Source organism: Coccinella septempunctata, chromosome 1, assembly GCF_907165205.1.
Source record: "Coccinella septempunctata chromosome 1, icCocSept1.1, whole genome shotgun sequence".
Classification (NCBI taxonomy): Eukaryota; Metazoa; Arthropoda; class Insecta; order Coleoptera; family Coccinellidae; genus Coccinella; species Coccinella septempunctata.
Genome location: NC_058189.1, coordinates 19,580,232 through 19,602,108, shown reverse-complemented (window position 1 = coordinate 19,602,108; position 21,877 = coordinate 19,580,232). Strand labels below are relative to the sequence as shown.

Genomic DNA, 21,877 nt, shown 5'->3' with positions numbered 1-21,877 from the left:
TATTTTTCCGTCGATGCGATGCGTCTTAGCCTGCTCGATCTCAGTGAACGCAGGACTTGCGCAACGCACTGACGGATTACCTAACGAGAAATAAGCACGAGAATAGATAAAAGAATGAACGAAGAATTTTTAATTTCTTTGATACAAAAATACCCAGAAATACAGGGTTGGGATAAAGTTTGGCACCAAATTAATATATTTAAAACGGAACGGACGGTAATTTTGAAGAGGAAAAAAGAAAAAGTCTATAAAGCACTTCAGTGGTGGAACCTTGTATTCAAATCATCCGGTTACATGTTTCGGCTTGCGCCATTATCAAACCAAGGATTCTGAAAATTGTTGCTTGTAAGTACAGAATATAAGGTTGAGCAAAAGTTAAGAAAAGGTGAAAAACAATAATCTTACAATTTAGTTAAAATGCTCACTGAAACTTACGATTTAAAGGTTCCATTGTCATATGATAAACATCAATCAGAAAAGTCACAAAACAAAAATAAATATAAAATATATACGGTCAAAAGGCATAATAATATGGGACCCCAAAACACAAGAAAAGACAAACAAAACAAAACACAAACAAACTGACGTTCGTGCTGACAAAATCTTCTTCTTCCAGCCAAGGTTAACTCAAGTGTTCAATTTTCTCGACGATACAGTGGCGTCCCCCGGGGGAATCAATATAAGATTTTATATGTGTCTTTCACGTTGTTGGTCAACATCGCATTTAGTGTCCTGTATTCTGTGTTCTTAAGGTGTTTAAAGATTTCTACCTCCTCTAGAATTTCCTGTTTGTAGCCAAAATCGCAGTGATGAATAAGTTTGGTGTTCTCTTCAATATCGAACCTATGTCCTTCTTCCCTTATGTGACAACCGAAGATAGATTTATCGTTGTTTGGATTTTTAGCACTATTTAGATGTTCTCTTGTCCTCGTTCGAATGGATCTGCCACTCCTGCCCACATAAACAACGTTGCAGCCTGGTTCACCGCACTCCAATCTGTAGACGCCCGGTTTGTCCAAGTTATCAATAGGGCTCTTATTCTTAATTATGAATTGGCTCAAGATGTTATCAGATTTAAATGTTACCTTGGAGTTTTCGATCTGTCTAATTACGTTGGCGATTTTATGTGAAATGCCGCCATAGAAAGGGATGCAGCAGTATTTATTGTTCGAAGGATCTGAAGTCGACAAGTGGGGTTTTTTCATGCCTTGTTTCTTCCTTCTCCTGTCAATTAGCCTGTCAATGACATCCGGATGGTAACCATTCTCCCCTGCCAGATACCTCAGGGTGTTCACCTCCTCACTGTAAGCATCTTGACTCAAAGGAACATTGAGCAGTCTAGTGATGTATGTGTTGAAAGCCGCCATTTTATGGCCCATGTAATGGCATGAAGTTTTGTTGATTTTGGTGGATGTTTGAGAGGGTTTCCTATATATACTAAAAGTTAACTTATTTAGGTGTCTACTAATTGAAAGGTCTAAAAAGTTGATCCTCCGTTCTGACTCGAGTTCCAATGTAAAGTTGATGTTCATATGAAGTTTATTGATCCACTCATGGAACTCTTTTAGTTCTTCCTCACTACCAATCCAAGCTATCAATATGTCATCTACATATCTGAACCAAAAAAGAATTTTATCCTTGAAAGGATTGTTCGGTATGAAAATCAGCTTCTTTTCGAAATATGACATGAAGAGTTCTGCGAAGAGAGGGGAAAGGCAGTTGCCCATACTCAAGCCTTCCCTTTGTGTAAAAATTTCTCCTTCAAAGTTGAAAAAGTTTTGTTGAAGGCATAATTCTGTGAGTTGGAATACACAATTAGTCAAGTCGTCGGACATCGAAGAATCAATCAACTTGTTTTTAAATATCTGCAATGTCTGCGGGACTGGTACTGTCGTAAACAGATTGCTCACATCAAAAGAAGCCAGTATAGTGTTGTTTGGGATTCGTAAATCCTTAATTCTACTAATTAGATCCAAAGAGTTATCAACGCTGAATTCCGACTTGAAATTGATGGCAGACATCAGAAGCTTATTCAGATGTTTTGACAGTTTATAGGCTAGACTGCCACAGAACGAAACCACCGGTCTGATAGGGATGCCTTCTTTATGGATTTTCGGAAGACCATACAGTCCAGGGGTGGTGAATGACATAGGCATAAGTGACCTCCAGTTGTTGCACAGCAATGGACCAAGGGATGAAAGTTTATTCTTAAACTTAGCGTTGTATTTGTTAACATTTGACCTCGTTGTCTTGTTGAAACCGTTGTTGGAAAGGAAATCATGAACTTTGTTGATATATTCAGTCTTATTTAGAACTACCAAACAATCACCCTTGTCTGCTTTGGAGAAAAACAAGTTATTGTCCTTAATCTTTTTAGAGATAGCTGTGAGATTCCGTTTAAGATCAACTATATATTTTGGTGTCCTGATTCTGGACTTCTTGAATTTGTCTAAGATTGAAATAATATGACTACGAATTATATGAGGATTAATCACTCTGTTGGATTTCAGGAAAGTCTCAACTGCGACGACCAGTTTTTCGGTGATCATTGACTTATTATAATTTGAGAAGGAGAATTTTAAACCCAAGCTCAACAGTTTGGTTTCTGATTCGTTGAACGTCGTATCTGACAAGTTGAGTATTGGCTCTTTGAACTTTATTCCATTCTTAAGAAAAACACTTGAGCTTTGAGACATGTCCTGCTTTGACAACTTATCAATTTTTTGTCGTTGGATTCTAGTACTTTTAAGTTTGAGACTGTGAAGTTTTGACTTGTTGTGATGAATTAAATTGTTGAAAGCTCTCTCCGTCATCTTATCTCTAAGTATCCCCGTAACTATACTCAGTTTCTTATTATTTGTGTAGAGTCGGCTGTACCATTTCCTAATCTCCCACTTAAGTAGTTTTCTTTTTAGCAGGTGGATTTGATGTTGTGCAACCCTATCGTCTCTCCTAAATCTGATCTTTAACCATGTTGGTGTCAAGTCCTCCCTCAGACATGTCCTACAGAACTCGATGTGACCCATGAACCTTTGTGACTTCAATGATAACCTACCATATGTTCGGGAAAGTAAGGCCAGACTCGCCGTTAACATAATCTCATAAAATCCCATTTTGAAGTGCTGGGTATGAAGAGGAAAAAAGAAAAAGTCTATAAAGCACTTCAGTGGTGGAACCTTGTATTCAAATCATCCGGTTACATGTTTCGGCTTGCGCCATTATCAAACCAAGGATTCTGAAAATTGTTGCTTGTAAGTACAGAATATAAGGTTGAGCAAAAGTTAAGAAAAGGTGAAAAACAATAATCTTACAATTTAGTTAAAATGCTCACTGAAACTTACGATTTAAAGGTTCCATTGTCATATGATAAACATCAATCAGAAAAGTCACAAAACAAAAATAAATATAAAATATATACGGTCAAAAGGCATAATAATATGGGACCCCAAAACACAAGAAAAGACAAACAAAACAAAACACAAACAAACTGACGTTCGTGCTGACAAAATCTTCTTCTTCCAGCCAAGGTTAACTCAAGTGTTCAATTTTCTCGACGATACAGTGGCGTCCCCTCTTCATACCCAGCACTTCAAAATGGGATTTTATGAGATTATGTTAACGGCGAGTCTGGCCTTACTTTCCCGAACATATGGTAGGTTATCATTGAAGTCACAAAGGTTCATGGGTCACATCGAGTTCTGTAGGACATGTCTGAGGGAGGACTTGACACCAACATGGTTAAAGATCAGATTTAGGAGAGACGATAGGGTTGCACAACATCAAATCCACCTGCTAAAAAGAAAACTACTTAAGTGGGAGATTAGGAAATGGTACAGCCGACTCTACACAAATAATAAGAAACTGAGTATAGTTACGGGGATACTTAGAGATAAGATGACGGAGAGAGCTTTCAACAATTTAATTCATCACAACAAGTCAAAACTTCACAGTCTCAAACTTAAAAGTACTAGAATCCAACGACAAAAAATTGATAAGTTGTCAAAGCAGGACATGTCTCAAAGCTCAAGTGTTTTTCTTAAGAATGGAATAAAGTTCAAAGAGCCAATACTCAACTTGTCAGATACGACGTTCAACGAATCAGAAACCAAACTGTTGAGCTTGGGTTTAAAATTCTCCTTCTCAAATTATAATAAGTCAATGATCACCGAAAAACTGGTCGTCGCAGTTGAGACTTTCCTGAAATCCAACAGAGTGATTAATCCTCATATAATTCGTAGTCATATTATTTCAATCTTAGACAAATTCAAGAAGTCCAGAATCAGGACACCAAAATATATAGTTGATCTTAAACGGAATCTCACAGCTATCTCTAAAAAGATTAAGGACAATAACTTGTTTTTCTCCAAAGCAGACAAGGGTGATTGTTTGGTAGTTCTAAATAAGACTGAATATATCAACAAAGTTCATGATTTCCTTTCCAACAACGGTTTCAACAAGACAACGAGGTCAAATGTTAACAAATACAACGCTAAGTTTAAGAATAAACTTTCATCCCTTGGTCCATTGCTGTGCAACAACTGGAGGTCACTTATGCCTATGTCATTCACCACCCCTGGACTGTATGGTCTTCCGAAAATCCATAAAGAAGGCATCCCTATCAGACCGGTGGTTTCGTTCTGTGGCAGTCTAGCCTATAAACTGTCAAAACATCTGAATAAGCTTCTGATGTCTGCCATCAATTTCAAGTCGGAATTCAGCGTTGATAACTCTTTGGATCTAATTAGTAGAATTAAGGATTTACGAATCCCAAACAACACTATACTGGCTTCTTTTGATGTGAGCAATCTGTTTACGACAGTACCAGTCCCGCAGACATTGCAGATATTTAAAAACAAGTTGATTGATTCTTCGATGTCCGACGACTTGACTAATTGTGTATTCCAACTCACAGAATTATGCCTTCAACAAAACTTTTTCAACTTTGAAGGAGAAATTTTTACACAAAGGGAAGGCTTGAGTATGGGCAACTGCCTTTCCCCTCTCTTCGCAGAACTCTTCATGTCATATTTCGAAAAGAAGCTGATTTTCATACCGAACAATCCTTTCAAGGATAAAATTCTTTTTTGGTTCAGATATGTAGATGACATATTGATAGCTTGGATTGGTAGTGAGGAAGAACTAAAAGAGTTCCATGAGTGGATCAATAAACTTCATATGAACATCAACTTTACATTGGAACTCGAGTCAGAACGGAGGATCAACTTTTTAGACCTTTCAATTAGTAGACACCTAAATAAGTTAACTTTTAGTATATATAGGAAACCCTCTCAAACATCCACCAAAATCAACAAAACTTCATGCCATTACATGGGCCATAAAATGGCGGCTTTCAACACATACATCACTAGACTGCTCAATGTTCCTTTGAGTCAAGATGCTTACAGTGAGGAGGTGAACACCCTGAGGTATCTGGCAGGGGAGAATGGTTACCATCCGGATGTCATTGACAGGCTAATTGACAGGAGAAGGAAGAAACAAGGCATGAAAAAACCCCACTTGTCGACTTCAGATCCTTCGAACAATAAATACTGCTGCATCCCTTTCTATGGCGGCATTTCACATAAAATCACCAACGTAATTAGACAGATCGAAAACTCCAAGGTAACATTTAAATCTGATAACATCTTGAGCCAATTCATAATTAAGAATAAGAGCCCTATTGATAACTTGGACAAACCGGGCGTCTACAGATTGGAGTGCGGTGAACCAGGCTGCAACGTTGTTTATGTGGGCAGGAGTGGCAGATCCATTCGAACGAGGACAAGAGAACATCTAAATAGTGCTAAAAATCCAAACAACGATAAATCTATCTTCGGTTGTCACATAAGGGAAGAAGGACATAGGTTCGATATTGAAGAGAACACCAAACTTATTCATCACTGCGATTTTGGCTACAAACAGGAAATTCTAGAGGAGGTAGAAATCTTTAAACACCTTAAGAACACAGAATACAGGACACTAAATGCGATGTTGACCAACAACGTGAAAGACACATATAAAATCTTATATTGATTCCCCCGGGGGACGCCACTGTATCGTCGAGAAAATTGAACACTTGAGTTAACCTTGGCTGGAAGAAGAAGATTTTGTCAGCACGAACGTCAGTTTGTTTGTGTTTTGTTTTGTTTGTCTTTTCTTGTGTTTTGGGGTCCCATATTATTATGCCTTTTGACCGTATATATTTTATATTTATTTTTGTTTTGTGACTTTTCTGATTGATGTTTATCATATGACAATGGAACCTTTAAATCGTAAGTTTCAGTGAGCATTTTAACTAAATTGTAAGATTATTGTTTTTCACCTTTTCTTAACTTTTGCTCAACCTTATATTCTGTACTTACAAGCAACAATTTTCAGAATCCTTGGTTTGATAATGGCGCAAGCCGAAACATGTAACCGGATGATTTGAATACAAGGTTCCACCACTGAAGTGCTTTATAGACTTTTTCTTTTTTCCTCTTCATACCCAGCACTTCAAAATGGGATTTTATGAGATTAGGTAATTTTGAAGATTTTCATAAAAAATACGTCATGAAAAGCGGAAAGAGTTATCTAATATAAAGTATTTTGTTTTATTTCTCACTATTGATACAAATAACAACGATTTATTTATTTGAATGGATTTTTTCTGAAATGTACAAAAAGACTGAATTTCTTCTTTTTACAGATAATTTTTAAATGGAACCCGATATGGACAGATCCGAAACAAGGTGCACTTTCAGAATCTTCAGAAATATACAGGCTGTCCCATTTAAATAAAAAAAAGTTTTGTCATTTCCGGTTAAACCGGAAGTATCTCATTAATGAAAATATGCTCATCAGATGCATTGTGGTCCATTACACTCAACTGCCAAATTTCAAAAATATCGCCCGTTTTGTTTTAAAGATATTAATTTGGTGCCAAACTTCATCCCAACCCTGTATATAATTATATTTTTTACGATGAAAATTTCGTTTTTAAAAATACAAACTTTATTTAGGAAATTTACAACGATGACTAGAGACTACTCTATGTAATGAGACAAGCTAAGTAACTGATTGACTTCTGAATTAACTCTCCTCTTGCATTCTGAATGAATTGATATTTATAACATTGGGTTATCTTGCACTATTGCGTAATATTAATATTGTATGGCTATATGTTGATTCAAATAGGTAACAAATAAAAGTCTAATTTGAGTAAATAAGGGTTAGGATTATGTAATTCCTCCCCACCTTGGATAAAGGTATCTCCCAAAGGAGTAGCTTTACGATTAAAATTATTATTGAAATATTTAAAAACTGAAAATGCAATTATTGCTAAAATTATCAATATTAAAATTATTAAAAATGTATGATTATTATTTTGGAAGTTCCATCCTTCCAACTCTCCTAAATGGATATCAGGGATTTCTTCATCCTCTGCAGCATCATCTTCTCTCTTGGAGTATTTGTGTTTAGATACCATCTTGGGTAAAACGACGATTTTTTCTTCATTGATAACTGCAGTTGGGGAAATTTCTTTTTGTCCATTACTGACGACACAACTTGTGCGTATAATAGCGATTGGAGGAACAAAATGCCATTTCATTTCATGAGGGCAATCTTCTTCAATTTTTGTATTTTCCACGGAGAGGATATTTCCATCTTCTAATAACTTGATGTTTGACGTAGGAACCATTTTTCGTCTGGTACAATTTTCGAAGTGGGTTTTCAAGATATTTTCAATACATATTGGAGGCTTGGATAATGAGTCTTGATCGCAGAGGAAATCATCTTCGACTGTATGACATTCACTTTTTGACCATTTTAATGTCTCTCCTTGTGAGAGCAAATGAGGATAGGTAATGGGAAGGGTAAGATTGTTTTGAGGCAAATAGTAAAATTTATGTAAATCAAAACTATCTTCATAAATCTTTGGAATTGATATCAGAAATAGTTAGATCTTGTCTCTGAAAATAACTTTGGTATGACACAATTGATAGTAATCTTTAATGTGATGCACTTGAATAATAGTGACATTTATAACTAATTCTACGAATTTTGTATACGGTAGAATAGATTCATGTAAGAGATGTTATCTGGCAAAACTAACTGCTCTTTGAATTTCATCTAATGTATTCTTAATGTCTTTGATTTCAAATCTCATGAGATGTATTTGTTGGACATCCCTCAATGCTGGTACAATTTGCAATAAATGAAGATTATCATTCAATTGAATTTATCATTTTATTTATCCTTAAGGTCATTTACAATAGTTGCGATCTGTTTTTGATTGTTCATGAGTGTCTTCTCATTTTTCTCAATGCTATTAAAATAAGTTCAATAAAGTTCTTTATCATCAGAATCTAATGTTCCGAATAGTATTTTCGAAATCATGCCACCAATGTGAATTAATCCTCTTTTAATTCTAGTTTTTCCATTTAAAAGTTCCTCGAAAGTATTAGTATTAATTTCATTAGAATATAATAAGTACTCGTAATTAGCTGTCGCTGCAAAACCCAACTGTTAATGCTTCAATTTCTACTTGATATTTAAAAATTATATCTTGTATATTTTTTGAATCAATATGATAGATTAATTGCAAATTCTTTCTTGTAACGTAAGCCTTTCCTAGCAAAATAGGCAAAATATTATTTTCTATTGGAATTATTTCAAAGGGAGTGATCAAAATTATCATTTCGCATATTATAAGAAGGAAGCTCGTTTTCAGGAGCATTATGTCTGAAACAAAATATACTATTTTTTCTTTCGTTGTTTGAGAATTCTTTTATGGTGAATATGCTTATTCTTTTTATCTTGAATACGATGTGCATCAATTTCTCTAGCATCTTTTTAAATACCGGATCTAGTTTTCTTGCAATAGGATATTTAATATACGCGGGATTATATATCATTTAATGGATGGTCTACTTCAGCGGACCTTTTCTGATTTATGTTTTCTAAACGATTAATACTTTCATGCTTTCTCTTTTTCTAACTCTTTCGAAATATCATTAAGATTTTCCACATAATTTTCAACATAATCTTGTATTTGTTCATTATGAGTGACTAAAATACATTATTAATTTATCAATTATTTCCGTTCCTGTTTTCTGAATAAGGATAACATTGTCCTAATCTTGAAAATGAATCTACTATGCTTAAACAATAGGTTTGACCAAATCTTATGGTATCACAATAAACATGTGCAAAGGGTTTTATGGTAACTCTAAAATTGGATTTTCTACGTTACTATGGACAGTTGAATCATCATTTTTATCATTATTATCTTGATTCAAATCATTTTCAATATTATCTTCTAATGAAGATAATATTGAAAATGATTTATCATTTTCATTTAAGTGAATTCCTTCATTATCATAATTTTCATTATAATAATAATAATAATAATAATAAGTCCTTTATTTCCAACAGGTTAACACCCAATTACAGGAAAATTGTGAGAAATCATCAGAAATTTATACTAACGCATGACAGCATAGGCATGAAACAAAAATTTGTAATGTTAAACATGAAAAATGACCAAACCCATTAACATAAAAAAATCCAGCCGAATATCAACTGACCCCCATGAGAAAAAAAAATGTACAGAATATTGCGAACAAAAAATTTCTACTCAATAGAATTAACATATATGTCCACTATTTTATCTATAGAATCAACAGTTACATCACACTTATCAGCCACAGTATTTTAAATATTACACATAAAATTAATTGGTGATTGTAGGTTCAGATTAATCCTACCAGAGTTCAAATAAAACAAATGTCTATTTCTAGTTTCTAACCGTGGAATAAAAATTGGTAACTTCTCTAACAATGCCGGGCAATCAATCCTGTTATTCAGCAAATTGTAAACAGTTTTAAGGGCTAATACAGCCCTCCTGTTCTCCAATGTTTGTCCATTGAACCTTTCCAGTAGACGTCTGTGATTACACCCTATTGGAGGATATACAGAGTCTTCCCTCCAAACTAGAAATTTACAGAATTTACGCTGAACGTTCTCCAATTGATCCCCATGACACCGATATATAGGTCGCCAAATAAGGCTGGCGTACTCGAGTCTACTTCTTATCAACGAATTGAAAAGGGATAGAAGAGTTTTAGTGCTTGCGAAATACACACTGTTACGAACTATAGAACCGTATACTCTGAATGCTGACGATATCAGATTTTCAATGTGAGGTACAAAAGAACATTTTTCATCAAATATCACACCTAAATCCCTAATCTGTGTAACACGTGCCAGCTCTTTTCCACCAATATTATACGGATACATAATAACATTTTTTTTACGAGTATAAGACATTACCTGACATTTATTTATATTTAAATCTAAGTTATTGAGATTGCACCAGCGAGACAATTGATCAATTGCTAGTTGTAATGTGGCACAGTTGAGAATAGATATTATCCTGAGATAAAACTTGAAATCATCCGCAAATAATAAACCCAAGACTTTAATTTCATCCAGTAAGTCATTGATGAACAGTATAAACAATAATGGGCCCAAATTTGAGCCCTGGGTAACTCCGGATGATGCAAGAAACAAAAATGAATTAGAGTTCTCCACCCTGACATATTGTCTCCTGTTTGAGAGATATGAAGTGATGAGTCCCAACAAACTGTCCGAAAATCCATAGATATACTTCAACTTCATAATAAGCCGTCGATGATCCACACTATCAAATGCTCTACTAAAGTCAGTGTAGATAACATTTAGTTGCCCAGACTGGTCTAAGATCTCGACCAGTGTCTGTGAAAACACCGCCAAGTTTGTTAGACTCGAGCGATGCGGCATGAATCCATGCTGTTCACATATTATTTTGTTTTTAATTTCCGGAAATATACGTCTATGCAAGATGATCTCGAAAATCTTAGAAAAGTTTGACAATATAGAGATGGGTCTATAGTTGGTCACGTCAGATTTGTCTCCCTTCTTCAAAACTGGAATGATTTTTGAAAGTTTCCAAATTGAAGGATATACACCCGTTCTCAAGGATAAATTAAAAATGTGCATGAGTGGTACCGCCAATACACGTATACAATCCTTAACAAGAAAACTCGGTATTCCATTATTATTATCATTATTAATATTCTGATTCGGATTATTAGTATTATCATCATGAGTATTCAAGAACTCATCTGATTCTTCTTCAGTAACTTGATTTATCATTGACGCTAAGTCGTCTTCATCTACTTCTTCAGTTAATTCTACGAATATCTACTATTTGCTGAAACTTCTAAGGGTTTTCACTCCCAATCTCTGGAACACAATCAATTAAAAATAAATTGAAATAAACGATTAGCCCCTGCGTGAATTCTTGCACTAATTTGTCAGGAACAAATCAAGTAAAACAAAAAATTTTTGCCTGACAATGAAGTAAAACAAGAAATTTGAAATTATAATTATATAACGTTTCGGAGTCTATATCAGACTCCTTCATCAGACGAAAATCAATTTCAGAAAATCTTCTGAACTGTTGCTTTTAATTCGACCGTAATTGCCAATATATTGAAACAGAAACTGCAAAGAAACGCTGACTCATCTAATTTTGAAATTACCGGATGACAGTTCCCTTTTCAGTAAATTCATCCAAATATGATCTATTCCTACCGAACAATTGACCTAATTATTAGTTTGATCCAACAATTTTGTTTTTACTTGATTTGCTCCTGACAAATTAGTGCAAGAATTCACGCAGTAGCAAATCGTTTATTTCAATTTTTTTTTAGTTGATTTCGTTCCAGAAATTGGGAGTTAAAACCGTAAAAATTTCAAGAAATGCAGAATCCTCCCAGAATAAATTTCAATCGATATCTACTTTTTGTTAATTTATCAGTATTGGCTTTTTTCTTGTATTCTCTACCTGCCTTTTGAGCCCCGCTATCTCATTGTTATTGTAATTTTTTTCTGCATTTGAGTTATAATTTTCCTTTATTTGTTTTTTGTTTGAGAACCTTGAGCACTCGTATATAGTTGATGATACTCTTTTTATTTTATCGCAGCATGTAGTATTGGTATTTGTGTTGTGTTGCTTGCATTTGAATACCAGATTTTTTATACCAAATTTAAGTGACTTATCGGCTTATCTTTTGACTTATGATTTTGATGCTCTAAATTTAACTGAAACTTGACTTTCTTGTAGCATTGATAGTGATGTTCTACAGATACCAGGTTATTCCTTTGTAAGAAATGATAGAGAGAACAGACAGAAGGTAAGTAATAAAACTGAGTATTTGCTCATAGAGTTAATTGTTGGGCATCGCAAGATAATCATCGCCACATTTTATCGTCCTCCTCTTAAACAATAGGTTTGACCAAATCTTATGGTATCGCAATAAACATGTGTAAAGGGTTTTGATCCTATAGGGTTAGGTTTGAATTGAAGTTGTATAGGAGTTCTTTCGTATTTACTCTTTTGACATATTTCGCATGAATTAATATAATTTCGTACATTTTTATTCATATTAGGCCAATAATATTTTCGTCTTAAACTAATTAAATTTTTGCTTACACCATTATGTCTAGTTTTAGTTTCATGATATTGTTGGATTCGTAAAACTTGTTCTTGAAATTTTAAATTTAATAGTTTTATAATCGAATTTATCTTGTAGAATTCTAATAAGGGATTCTTCTAATTCTTCGGATTGAAAATATATCGTGTAAGGTTTTTCAGGACGAACATATTTTTTAATGAATTTAAATAAATCATTATCAATTGAATTTATCGAAACACGAAATCTTATTTTATCTCCAAATAACTTCGTTTTGGTAACGTTATAATTTGATGCCGTTTTAAATATTATTTGCAAAAGATATGCATTTAAACATCGTTAATGAAGAAAAACCTAAGAAAAACTTTGATAATCGGTTTTTTAGAAGAAACCTAGAAAAAACTTTAGTACGGGTTTTACGCTCAAAACTGGAAAAAAGAATGATAACTTTGGGCCAGGTTATTAGACTGAGGGAAAAATTCAGGACTTGCTCACCACGTTGTATTCCTTAAAGTTGGTTTTGAAGTCGTCGAAGGGCGCTACTCGATCAATCGGACTCCTACGGGGTTTCACCTTGATCTTTGGTTGTGCTGGACACTGACAATTCGTAGACGCCCTTTATTTTGAAAATTTACAACGATGACTCGAGACTACTCTATGTAATGAGACAAGCTAAGTAGCTGATTGACTTCTGAATTAACTCTCCTCTTGCATCCTGAATGAATCGATATTTATAACAAGAGATAAGGATGCAGGTGAACTATTGCGTAATATTAATATTGTATGGCTATATGAAGATTCAAATAGGTAACAAACAAAAGTCTAATTTGAGTTAATAAGGGTTAGGATTATGTAATTATATGAATCTTATACGGGATAATGCGTCGGCTACAACGTTTTCTTTCCCGGACAAAAACTGAATTCCGAAATAGTACTACTCGAGATCGAGACGCATTCTAGACAGTTTCGAAGATGGATCCTTGAGAGAAAATATATATGCTAAAGGGCGATGATCTGACTTGACTAGAAATTGTTTTTTTTTTATTTAGAAATTTCGCTTCAACCACAAGGGTTATTAACGATGGAGTGGACAATATTAACATTATTAATTATATTTGTTTGACAATTTGTACACTGCTGAGAAAGTTTATGATATTTTTAACTTCACACTTTTCCACCAAAATGTCTTTCAGAGAACCTGCTATGAAATTTCTTGTTTTTTCTTCGTGGTTTGGACATTCACAAAATATATGTTTCACAGTTTGTTTCACGTTACACGTGTGACAGAAAGCTTCTTGGGTCCGGGTTATGCGGTGTTCATGTGTTAGTCTGGTATGACCGATCCGGAGTCTACTTAGTATCACTTGGTGTCTCCTGATTTTCGGAATGTTTTTATGTGGTTCAATGAATTTTTTTACTTCTGACAACTTGGTAGTAGATGAGTTCCATTCTGCTTGCCACAGTTTCTTCTGGGTTTCTTTCAGAAGAGGTGTCAGATCTGTTTGTATGTTATATGGAACAAGTGTAGCGTCTACGTTGGTTGTGGCAGTTTTAGCTAGATAGTCGGCTCGCTCATTACCTCGGATCCCTGTGTGTGATGGAGTCCACAAAAATTTGATTTTCGCTGCGTTGGTATTTGCCCTAGTTCTTTTTTAATCCTTGTCAAAATTGGATGGTTAGTGCAGAGATCTTGCGTGGCCTGTAATGAGCTGAGGGAGTCGGTGATCATGACGCATTGTCGAAGGTTTTAATCGTTGCAGAATTTTAGTGCTCTCCATATAGCGTATAGTTCACCAGTGAATACTGTTGCTGTTTGGGGTAATCTGAAAATGCTTTCGTGGTCATCTGTGGTGAATGCAGCTCCAACTCCTTGTTTTGTCTTAGATGCATCTGTATATATATGTTTGTAATCTTGGTATGTTTGCAAGTGGTCATTGAAAATTCTTCTAATAGTATCATGGTTAATTTCTGTTTTTTTGATGTAAGTGAGCTTACAGTCGCATTCAGGGAGAGGGACTATCCAGGGTGGTGCATCGTGAGGATTCGATGTCTTGATCATAGTTGGAATGGAGGTGTTGTATTTTGATAGGTATTTGTTCAGTCTTTCATAAAATGGTGGATCAGTTCTGGGATTTCCAAGGTATGTAGTTTTGAAACGATTAGCTATTACGTTATGGAGAACTAGATTTGATGGATTCGATGAAACTGACATTGCATATTTGATGGTGAGGAACTGTCTTCGTGATGCTAAGGATAGTTCTCCAGCTTCACATTGGATACTGCTGACTGGACTAGTACGGTATGCTCCCAAAGAGATTCTGAGTGCATGGTTTTGTATTATTTCCAAATCTTTCGTTACAGTCTTCTTCGCTGAGTCGTAGACGATGGCACCGTAATCGAGTTTTGACCTTATGAGTGCTTTGTATATTCTTATAAGCATGGTAAAGTCTGCTCCCCAGTCTTTACCTGCTATGGACTTCATGAGATTCAATCCGTTTTGACAGGACTTTTTCAAGTGTGAAACATGGAGTTTCCAGTTCAGTTTTTCATCGAATATCATACCGAGGAATTTAATGCTCTTGACATATTCTATAGGATTTCCATGTAGCGTGAGTGAGGGAGGATTATCTAGAGGTTTCCGGGCGAAGAACACATATTTGGTTTTGGAAGGGGAAAATTGCAGTCCTGATTCGAGTGACCATTTTTCCAAGCCTTTGAGGATATCTTGTAGGTATCTTCGTGTTGTGTGTTGGTTTTTTCCTCTGGAAATTATAACCAAGTCATCTGCGAATAGTCTTGCTTTCACAGGTGATTTGCAATCTAGTAGAATGCTATTAATTATGAGTAAGAATAGGGTAACGCTTATAGGGGATCCTTGTGGGATGCCGTTTTCTTGGATTTTTGATCTCGATTGATACCCATCTAATTTCACATAAAATGTTCGTTCTTTAAGGATGTTTGCAATGTATCTGAGTATGTTGCCTTTGATGTTATAGTTTTCCAATGTCTTGAGTATTTTATGTCGCCAGACGGTGTCATAGGCTCTAGTTATGTCAAAAAAATATGGCTATACAGTTTTGTTTGTTGGCGAAGGCCTCATGAACTTCTGATTCGAGGTCGATCAAATCATCTAGTGTTGATCGATTCTTACGAAACCCACTTTGCTCGGGAATTATGAGGTTTTTATGTTCCAACGTTCACATAAGTCTTCTATTAATAATCTTCTCCATTAATTTGCTCATTGTGCATGATAGAGAGATTGGTCTGTAAGATTCAGGAAGGATTTTTGATTTTCCGATTTTGTGTATTGGAATGACTTATTCGCATTTCCGCCAGGCTTCGGGAAAGACATTGGTTGTCCAGATGGTGTTGTATACTCTGATCAACATTTCTTTTGCATTTTCTGGATAGGTTTTCAAGGAATAAGGCAGGTATGTCATCTGGTCCTGCACAAGAATTTTTTGTACTGCTCAGAGAATCATTGAGTTCTTGCATAGTGATTTGGGCATTGATTGGAGATTCTTGGTCGGTATCAAATTCCACTGGGTTGTTTTCTTCTCTTGATATTCATAAATTCTTTTGGGTAGTTACTACTTTGAGAGTGTCGTTGGTAATTGAATGCTAGTGCTTCGGCCATGTCAGCAGTTCGAGATATAGTTTTGTTTTTATAGATCAAATTAGATATTCTTTTGTTGCCTTTTATTCGTGAGATTTTTTTGATACTATTCCATACAGCGCTTATTGGAGTTGAACTGTTGATGTTAGATGCGAACTCGGTCCAGGATTCCCTACGGCTTTTTTTCATGATGAATCTAGCTCTAGCTCTGAGGCGTTTGTATTCAATGCAATTCTCCTCGGTTTTAGATCTTTTGAATTTGTTGAAAGCACTTTTGGATTCTTTGATAACCTTATCACATTCTGGTGTCCACCATGGCACCGGATGATGTCCGCTTACCATCTGTTTCTTTTGGACGTGGAGGTTGGCGGACTCTAATATTATGTTGGTGAATTTGTCGACAAGTTCATCGATGTTTTCAGAATCTAGTGTATTCCCAAAGAGTTCGTCCGTTTTCTCTTCAATGTGTGATGTGAATTTAGACCAGTTCGCCGATTTTAGGCGCCCTTTCATAACTGGGGTAGTATTTGTTTCAGTTTCGTTGTTCGTGATAACTATTGGGAAATGGTCACTGCCATACAGGAAGGGAAGTACTTCCCAGTCGAATGTGACTGACAGTGCAGGGTAGCAAAGTGAGAGGTCGATTGCTGATGATTCTCCCGTATGGGCATCGAAACGTGTTTCTTGTCCATTGTTCATTATGTTAAGGTTAAGATCCGTGATTAATGTTTCCATGTTACGTCCCATCGAGGAAAGCTTTTCTGAACCTCATATTTGATTGTGGGCATTGAAATCTCCAAGGATAATCTTAGGGGACGGTATTTGGTCAATTAAGTTGGTGATCTCCTCGATGCTGGGTTGTTCGTTAGGAGGTATGTAGAGATTGCATATATGTAGTTGTGTTGGCCCGTGTATGGTGACTGCTATTGCTTCTAGGTTAGTATTTATTGGGATTTGTTGTGCCTCTAAGTTGTTAGATATATACGTGGCTACACCACCCCAAGCATGTTGTAAATTTCTTCGGTTTTTAAAGAAGCCTGTGAAGTTCCGGAGTCTGTGGGTATTGCTATCCTTGAAATGAGTTTCCTTAAGACAAATTATGGACGGGGTGAAGTCTGAAATAAGGAGTTTTAGCATTTCTAAATGGGTAAAGTACCCATTGATATTCCATTGTAGGAGAGATTTGAGCGTGCTAGTTTTAGTGGGTTTCTTGTGAAGAGTCGCTGTCAGATGTTTTTTCCAGATCCAATTGTTTTTTTTATTTTATTTTGTAATTTTGTGCATCTTGTTTTTATCTTTCTATCCCTGAAGCAAGGATAGATTTTGTTCAGTGTGTATAATAAACCATGTATGTCAGATGTATAAATTTTGGCAACACTCAAAGGGTCTGGTGATCCATATACATTTTCGAAAAAGTCGGAGATTTGTTGGTAGGTCAGGGGAAAACTGGATGCTTCTTGGTAGAACACTATTTTGGTTGGTCGCATCAGTTCTTCTATAGGTGTTGAATGTTCGGGTGGTTGAGATGTTTTCGGTTTTTGGGTTGTTTTTTGTGCAAAATTTGGTTGTGTGTTAGCTTGGTTATCATCAGTCTGAATAGGAGGGGTGATTAAATCGGATAATGGTCGTTTTGATGAAGTCTGTGGCTGCGGAGTATCTTTGATGGGGCTAACTGGTTTCGGTTGTTCTTTTGTTGGACGTGAAGGAGGTATATTTGTGGAGATAGTCGTGGTGGAATTATTCTGATTGATTGGTGTGTTGTTGGGGGATTCTGTTGCAGGACAGTTGGCTGCAAGATGTCCTGTTTGTTTACAACGGAAGCAGGTATGATCAATTGACAGGAAAATACGGTATGATGTTTGGTCATGCGACACTACTATTGATTCGGGTATCTCAATTTGTTCTAGGGGAGCAATATAGGCTTGTCTACGAAAACTTAAAATATGCTTGAACTCAGGGTTGGGTGTACCGATCCTTAGGAAAGTTATTTGTGAAACCAGTTTAATTCCCAATTTATGTAGTTCTGTTTCGATTATGTTGTGTGGGATAGAGGGACAAACATTAGATATCAGTAGTCTCTCGTTGGGTGTGATCAGCCTTCGCGCTTGTAGTGATTGTTGACCGATTTGTATTGTTCCTTGGTTTGTATCCATAAAGTTGTCGACAATTTCTTCCTTTGATAAGTAGATACAAATTCTGTTGTTCGATATCCTAGATGAGAATATGATATTACTTGGTTTTATTTTGTTGCCTAAGGCAATAAGGTAATCTTCTAGCTTAAGGTTTTCGAGTGCGGGGAAAATTATTGCTTGTTTCTTTGAAGGAAAAATTGTTGTAGGTTGGTTAAGTACTGATGAGTAAGATCTAGTAGTTTGTGAAGTTTGGGGAACCCTGTAGTCAGAGTTTTCCGTCGAATTATTTTCTAAATCCATTGGGACTGCATTTATTTCCTCCATATTAAACATCGTATCATACGGTTATGTCGGAGAGTAGCATCTGAGCACCTGTTGCACTGATAAGGCGCATCAGGTTACTGATAAGGTGTTTCCGAATTTTATTCTTCGTTGTTATTGTTTATCTGTTCGCAATGATGGAAATTATCAAAACAAATACACTTACAGTTAAAGCGGTCAATCGAAGTGAGTTTAGGTAATGGGTTTCACGTTTGTGTTCATTTCACTACACTTTGTCACAGTAGAAATCAAGTATAGGTCCTTTCGTTTGCATAAAAAGTGTAGCACTTTTCTACACTCTATTTTAGTATTCGTTTGCTGATTGAATTTACACCAGTGTAGAGGTAATGTAGTTTATCTACACATAGTCAAAACGAGATGTAGATAAACTACACCTCCTCTACACTGATGTAAATTCAATCAGCAAACGAATACTAAAATAGAGTATAGAAAAGTGCTACACTTTTTATGCAAACGAAAGGACCTTATTTTAGACAGACTGGTGCAGGTACGTCTTTATCAGTCGGTCAACCATACCGACTAGAAATTTATTACCGTACAAGTAAGGTTTAAAGCATTGGATTCCCCAATGTATCGCAGGTTAACACTGAAGTGCAGAGTGAAAATTTTCATAGCACATGACATATATATTAGTGAGAATGCTAGAATTTGCAGACACCACATTGATGAGGATCTTTTTATACCTTGTCCTCTCCTTGTTTGTTTATAGGATACACCAAGAAAAACATTAGAATGAACGGAATTCAAATCTCTACATTTCTACAAAAAAATGCGCGAATGCCATGGAGAAGCCCTTAAATGGAGGTATCATGACGAGAAGGATTTTACTGATGAGGAATTCAAAGCCCTTGGTCCAATTACAAAAGACGAATTTCTTGATTTGTTTAGACAGTGTTTGCCAGTTCCTGAAGATGAAACTAAATCAAGGCACATTTCTAAGAAAGATCTTCTCACTTTTCTATGCGAAATAAAAGTTGGATTGTCAGATAATTTATGTAAATTGTTGATAATTATTATTTCAAGTAATGAACTTAAACCTGAATGATTTGGCAACATTATTTTAATTATATATACACGAGTGAAATTTTTCACAGAGGTCGACATACTTTTATGGTATAATATTTGAAAAAATATGCATCCTTAGAGTGCTCAAACATACAACAACCTGGAATGATAATACTGTTTTTCTATATAAACATATTTTGAGATGGTCCCAAAGTCACTAACAAAGTTACATTCAGTTACTTATACAGCTTCATGGAACAGCCTGTATAACGAAACTTAACGTAGTGGGCGGTGTTTGGATATCTGTGATATCTTGTTATTCAGAACCCAAGGCATCATGATGAAATTCTGAAAATTGGAAGAATTATCATCAAAATTTAAAGATTCATTTTTCCGTAGATGCAATTTTGGAACGCCCTATAGAATAAACCGGATGTAGGACTTTCGTGAAAATCCGATATATTGTTCTTAAGGTTGATATAAATATAATATGTAAAAATGGGGAAAATTCACTGGACCCGCTTTTCCTAAGTAAGTGTGCGGGGTCCATTCAGATGTATCTATGGTGCCCACACGCACAACTAAATCCTCTCTAGTGAAAAATATGGGATCAAGTAACTTAGCTGTAGTTCGAGTTATTCTTGTTGATTCTTTCAAAAATTGTTTCAAGCCATATGACTCTAGGCATATAGACAAAGGAGTTTCCGGTGCCAAAAAATCAACATTTATATCACCAAGACAGAATTTCGTCCGCAGTAGGGGTAATACAAGGGAATAAGATGTCAACATCATTTATAAAATTATTTAAGTTATAACGAGGAGGACGATAAAATGTGGCAATGATTATCTTGCGATGCCCAACAATTAACTCTATGAGCAAATACTCAGTTTTATTACTTACTTTCTGTCCAATTGGAATAATTTGATATTTGAAATTTTATTTTATATAAGCAGCAACTCCACCTCCCCTTCCCTCTCAATCATTTCTTACAAAGGAAATACCTGTTATCTGTAGAACATCACTATCAATGCTACAAGAAAGCCTAGTTTCAGTTAAATTTAGAACATCGAAATCATAAGTCAAAAGATAAGCCGGTAGGTCACTTAAATTTGGTATAAAAAATCTGATATTCAAATGCCAGCAACATAACACAAATACCAATATACTATGCTGCGAGAAAATAAAAAGAGTATCATCAACTATATACGAGTGCTCAAGGTTCTCAAACAAAAAACAAATAGAGGAAAATTATAACCCAAAAGCAGAAAAAAAATTACAATAACAATGAGATAGCGGGGCTCAAAAGGCAGGTAAAGAATACAAGGAAAAAGCCAATACTGATAAATTAACAAATAGTAGATATCGATTGAAATTTATTCTGGGAGGATTCTCCATTTCTTGAAATTTTTACGGTTTTAACTCCCAAATTCTGGAACGAAACCATTGAAAAAAAATTGAAATAAACGATTCGGAAGATCGTCGGAAGATTTTCTGAATTTTCTGAAATTGATTTTCGTCTGATGAAGGAGTCTGATATAGACTCCGAAACGTTATATAATTATAATTTCAAATTTCTTGTTTTAGTTCATTGTCAGGCAAAAAATTTTTTTTTACTTGATTTTTTCCTGACAAATTAGTGCAAGAATTCACGCAGGGGCAAATCGTTTATTTCAATTTATTTTTTATTGATTTTGTTCCAGAGATTGGGAAAGAAAACCCTTAAAAGTTTCAGCAAATAGTAGATATTTGTAGAATTAACTGTTTCCGTGCCTAGGAACGAGAGTTTTTTTATTGCGTACTTGGAAAGGCCGTGAAAAATAATATTATATTATACGCACGCTATGAGACGAGTGGATTCGAAATAATAATTGAAAAATAAAATTTCCGAAAGAACACAAAAAAGCGTGAACAAAGTTTTTGAGGTGGTTTTTGGGTGGCAGAGATCAAGTTTCGACACGCATATCTCCCAGAAAAATCATCGTACATCTGAATGTGATACATATTCTAAAAGGGAAAGTCATCTTGTAATAAATCTCGAAATTTCATCGAACTCCGTGCAACCGTATGGTTTTGACGAGTTTTTATGTTTTTAACTGGTTTTGGGAATTTTTCGAAGGTCAACTTTCAACCCTCGCATCTCCCAGAAAAATTATCATTAGATCCTAATGCAATACCCGGAGCAATCGTCTAGTAATAAATATCGACATTTCATCGACTTCGCTGTAACCGTTCGGTTTCGACGAATTTTTAACTCACTCCATCTTATTCGAAAATCAACGAT

The 21,877-nt window shown here is 35.3% G+C and overlaps 4 protein-coding genes across 4 annotated transcripts; 1 reads left to right on the top strand and 3 right to left on the bottom strand.

Moving 5' to 3' along the window:
• Positions 1-250: 250 nt before the first annotated feature.
• Positions 251-2,009, bottom strand: LOC123310503. Its single transcript, XM_044893994.1, has 2 exons — positions 436-2,009; positions 251-329 (listed from the first exon to the last, which is right to left on the bottom strand). The coding sequence occupies exon 1, from the start codon at positions 1,833-1,835 to the stop codon at positions 675-677; it is 1,161 nt and encodes a 386-aa protein (XP_044749929.1). The 5' UTR covers positions 1,836-2,009; the 3' UTR covers positions 251-329; positions 436-674.
• LOC123322921 lies at positions 1,858-3,566 on the bottom strand. Its single transcript, XM_044911003.1, has 3 exons — positions 3,342-3,566; positions 2,002-3,235; positions 1,858-1,888 (listed from the first exon to the last, which is right to left on the bottom strand). The coding sequence occupies exons 2-3, from the start codon at positions 3,111-3,113 to the stop codon at positions 1,858-1,860; spliced, it is 1,143 nt and encodes a 380-aa protein (XP_044766938.1). The 5' UTR covers positions 3,114-3,235; positions 3,342-3,566.
• Positions 3,567-4,698: 1,132 nt separating this feature from the next.
• On the top strand, positions 4,699-6,457 carry LOC123310472. The gene is made up of 2 exons (XM_044893947.1): positions 4,699-6,272; positions 6,379-6,457. The coding sequence occupies exon 1, from the start codon at positions 4,873-4,875 to the stop codon at positions 6,031-6,033; it is 1,161 nt and encodes a 386-aa protein (XP_044749882.1). The 5' UTR covers positions 4,699-4,872; the 3' UTR covers positions 6,034-6,272; positions 6,379-6,457.
• Positions 6,458-16,032: 9,575 nt separating this feature from the next.
• Positions 16,033-16,851, bottom strand: LOC123322920. Its single transcript, XM_044911002.1, has one exon. It carries the CDS (start codon positions 16,849-16,851, stop codon positions 16,033-16,035), a length of 819 nt encoding a protein of 272 aa, XP_044766937.1.
• Between the last annotated feature and the right edge of the window lie 5,026 nt (positions 16,852-21,877).

Excerpts from the sequence above, each read along its gene's own strand:
- LOC123322920 (XM_044911002.1), bottom strand. The coding sequence starts at position 16,851 with ATGGAAACATTAATCACGGATCTTAACCTTAACATAATGAACAATGGA.
- LOC123310503 (XM_044893994.1), bottom strand. The coding sequence starts at position 1,835 with ATGTCCGACGACTTGACTAATTGTGTATTCCAACTCACAGAATTATGC.
- LOC123322921 (XM_044911003.1), bottom strand. The coding sequence starts at position 3,113 with ATGGGATTTTATGAGATTATGTTAACGGCGAGTCTGGCCTTACTTTCC. Across the intron at positions 1,889-2,001 it reads ATGTCTGCCATCAATTTCAA|TACCAGTCCCGCAGACATTG; the intron begins GTCGGAATTCAG and ends TGTTTACGACAG.
- LOC123310472 (XM_044893947.1), top strand. The coding sequence starts at position 4,873 with ATGTCCGACGACTTGACTAATTGTGTATTCCAACTCACAGAATTATGC.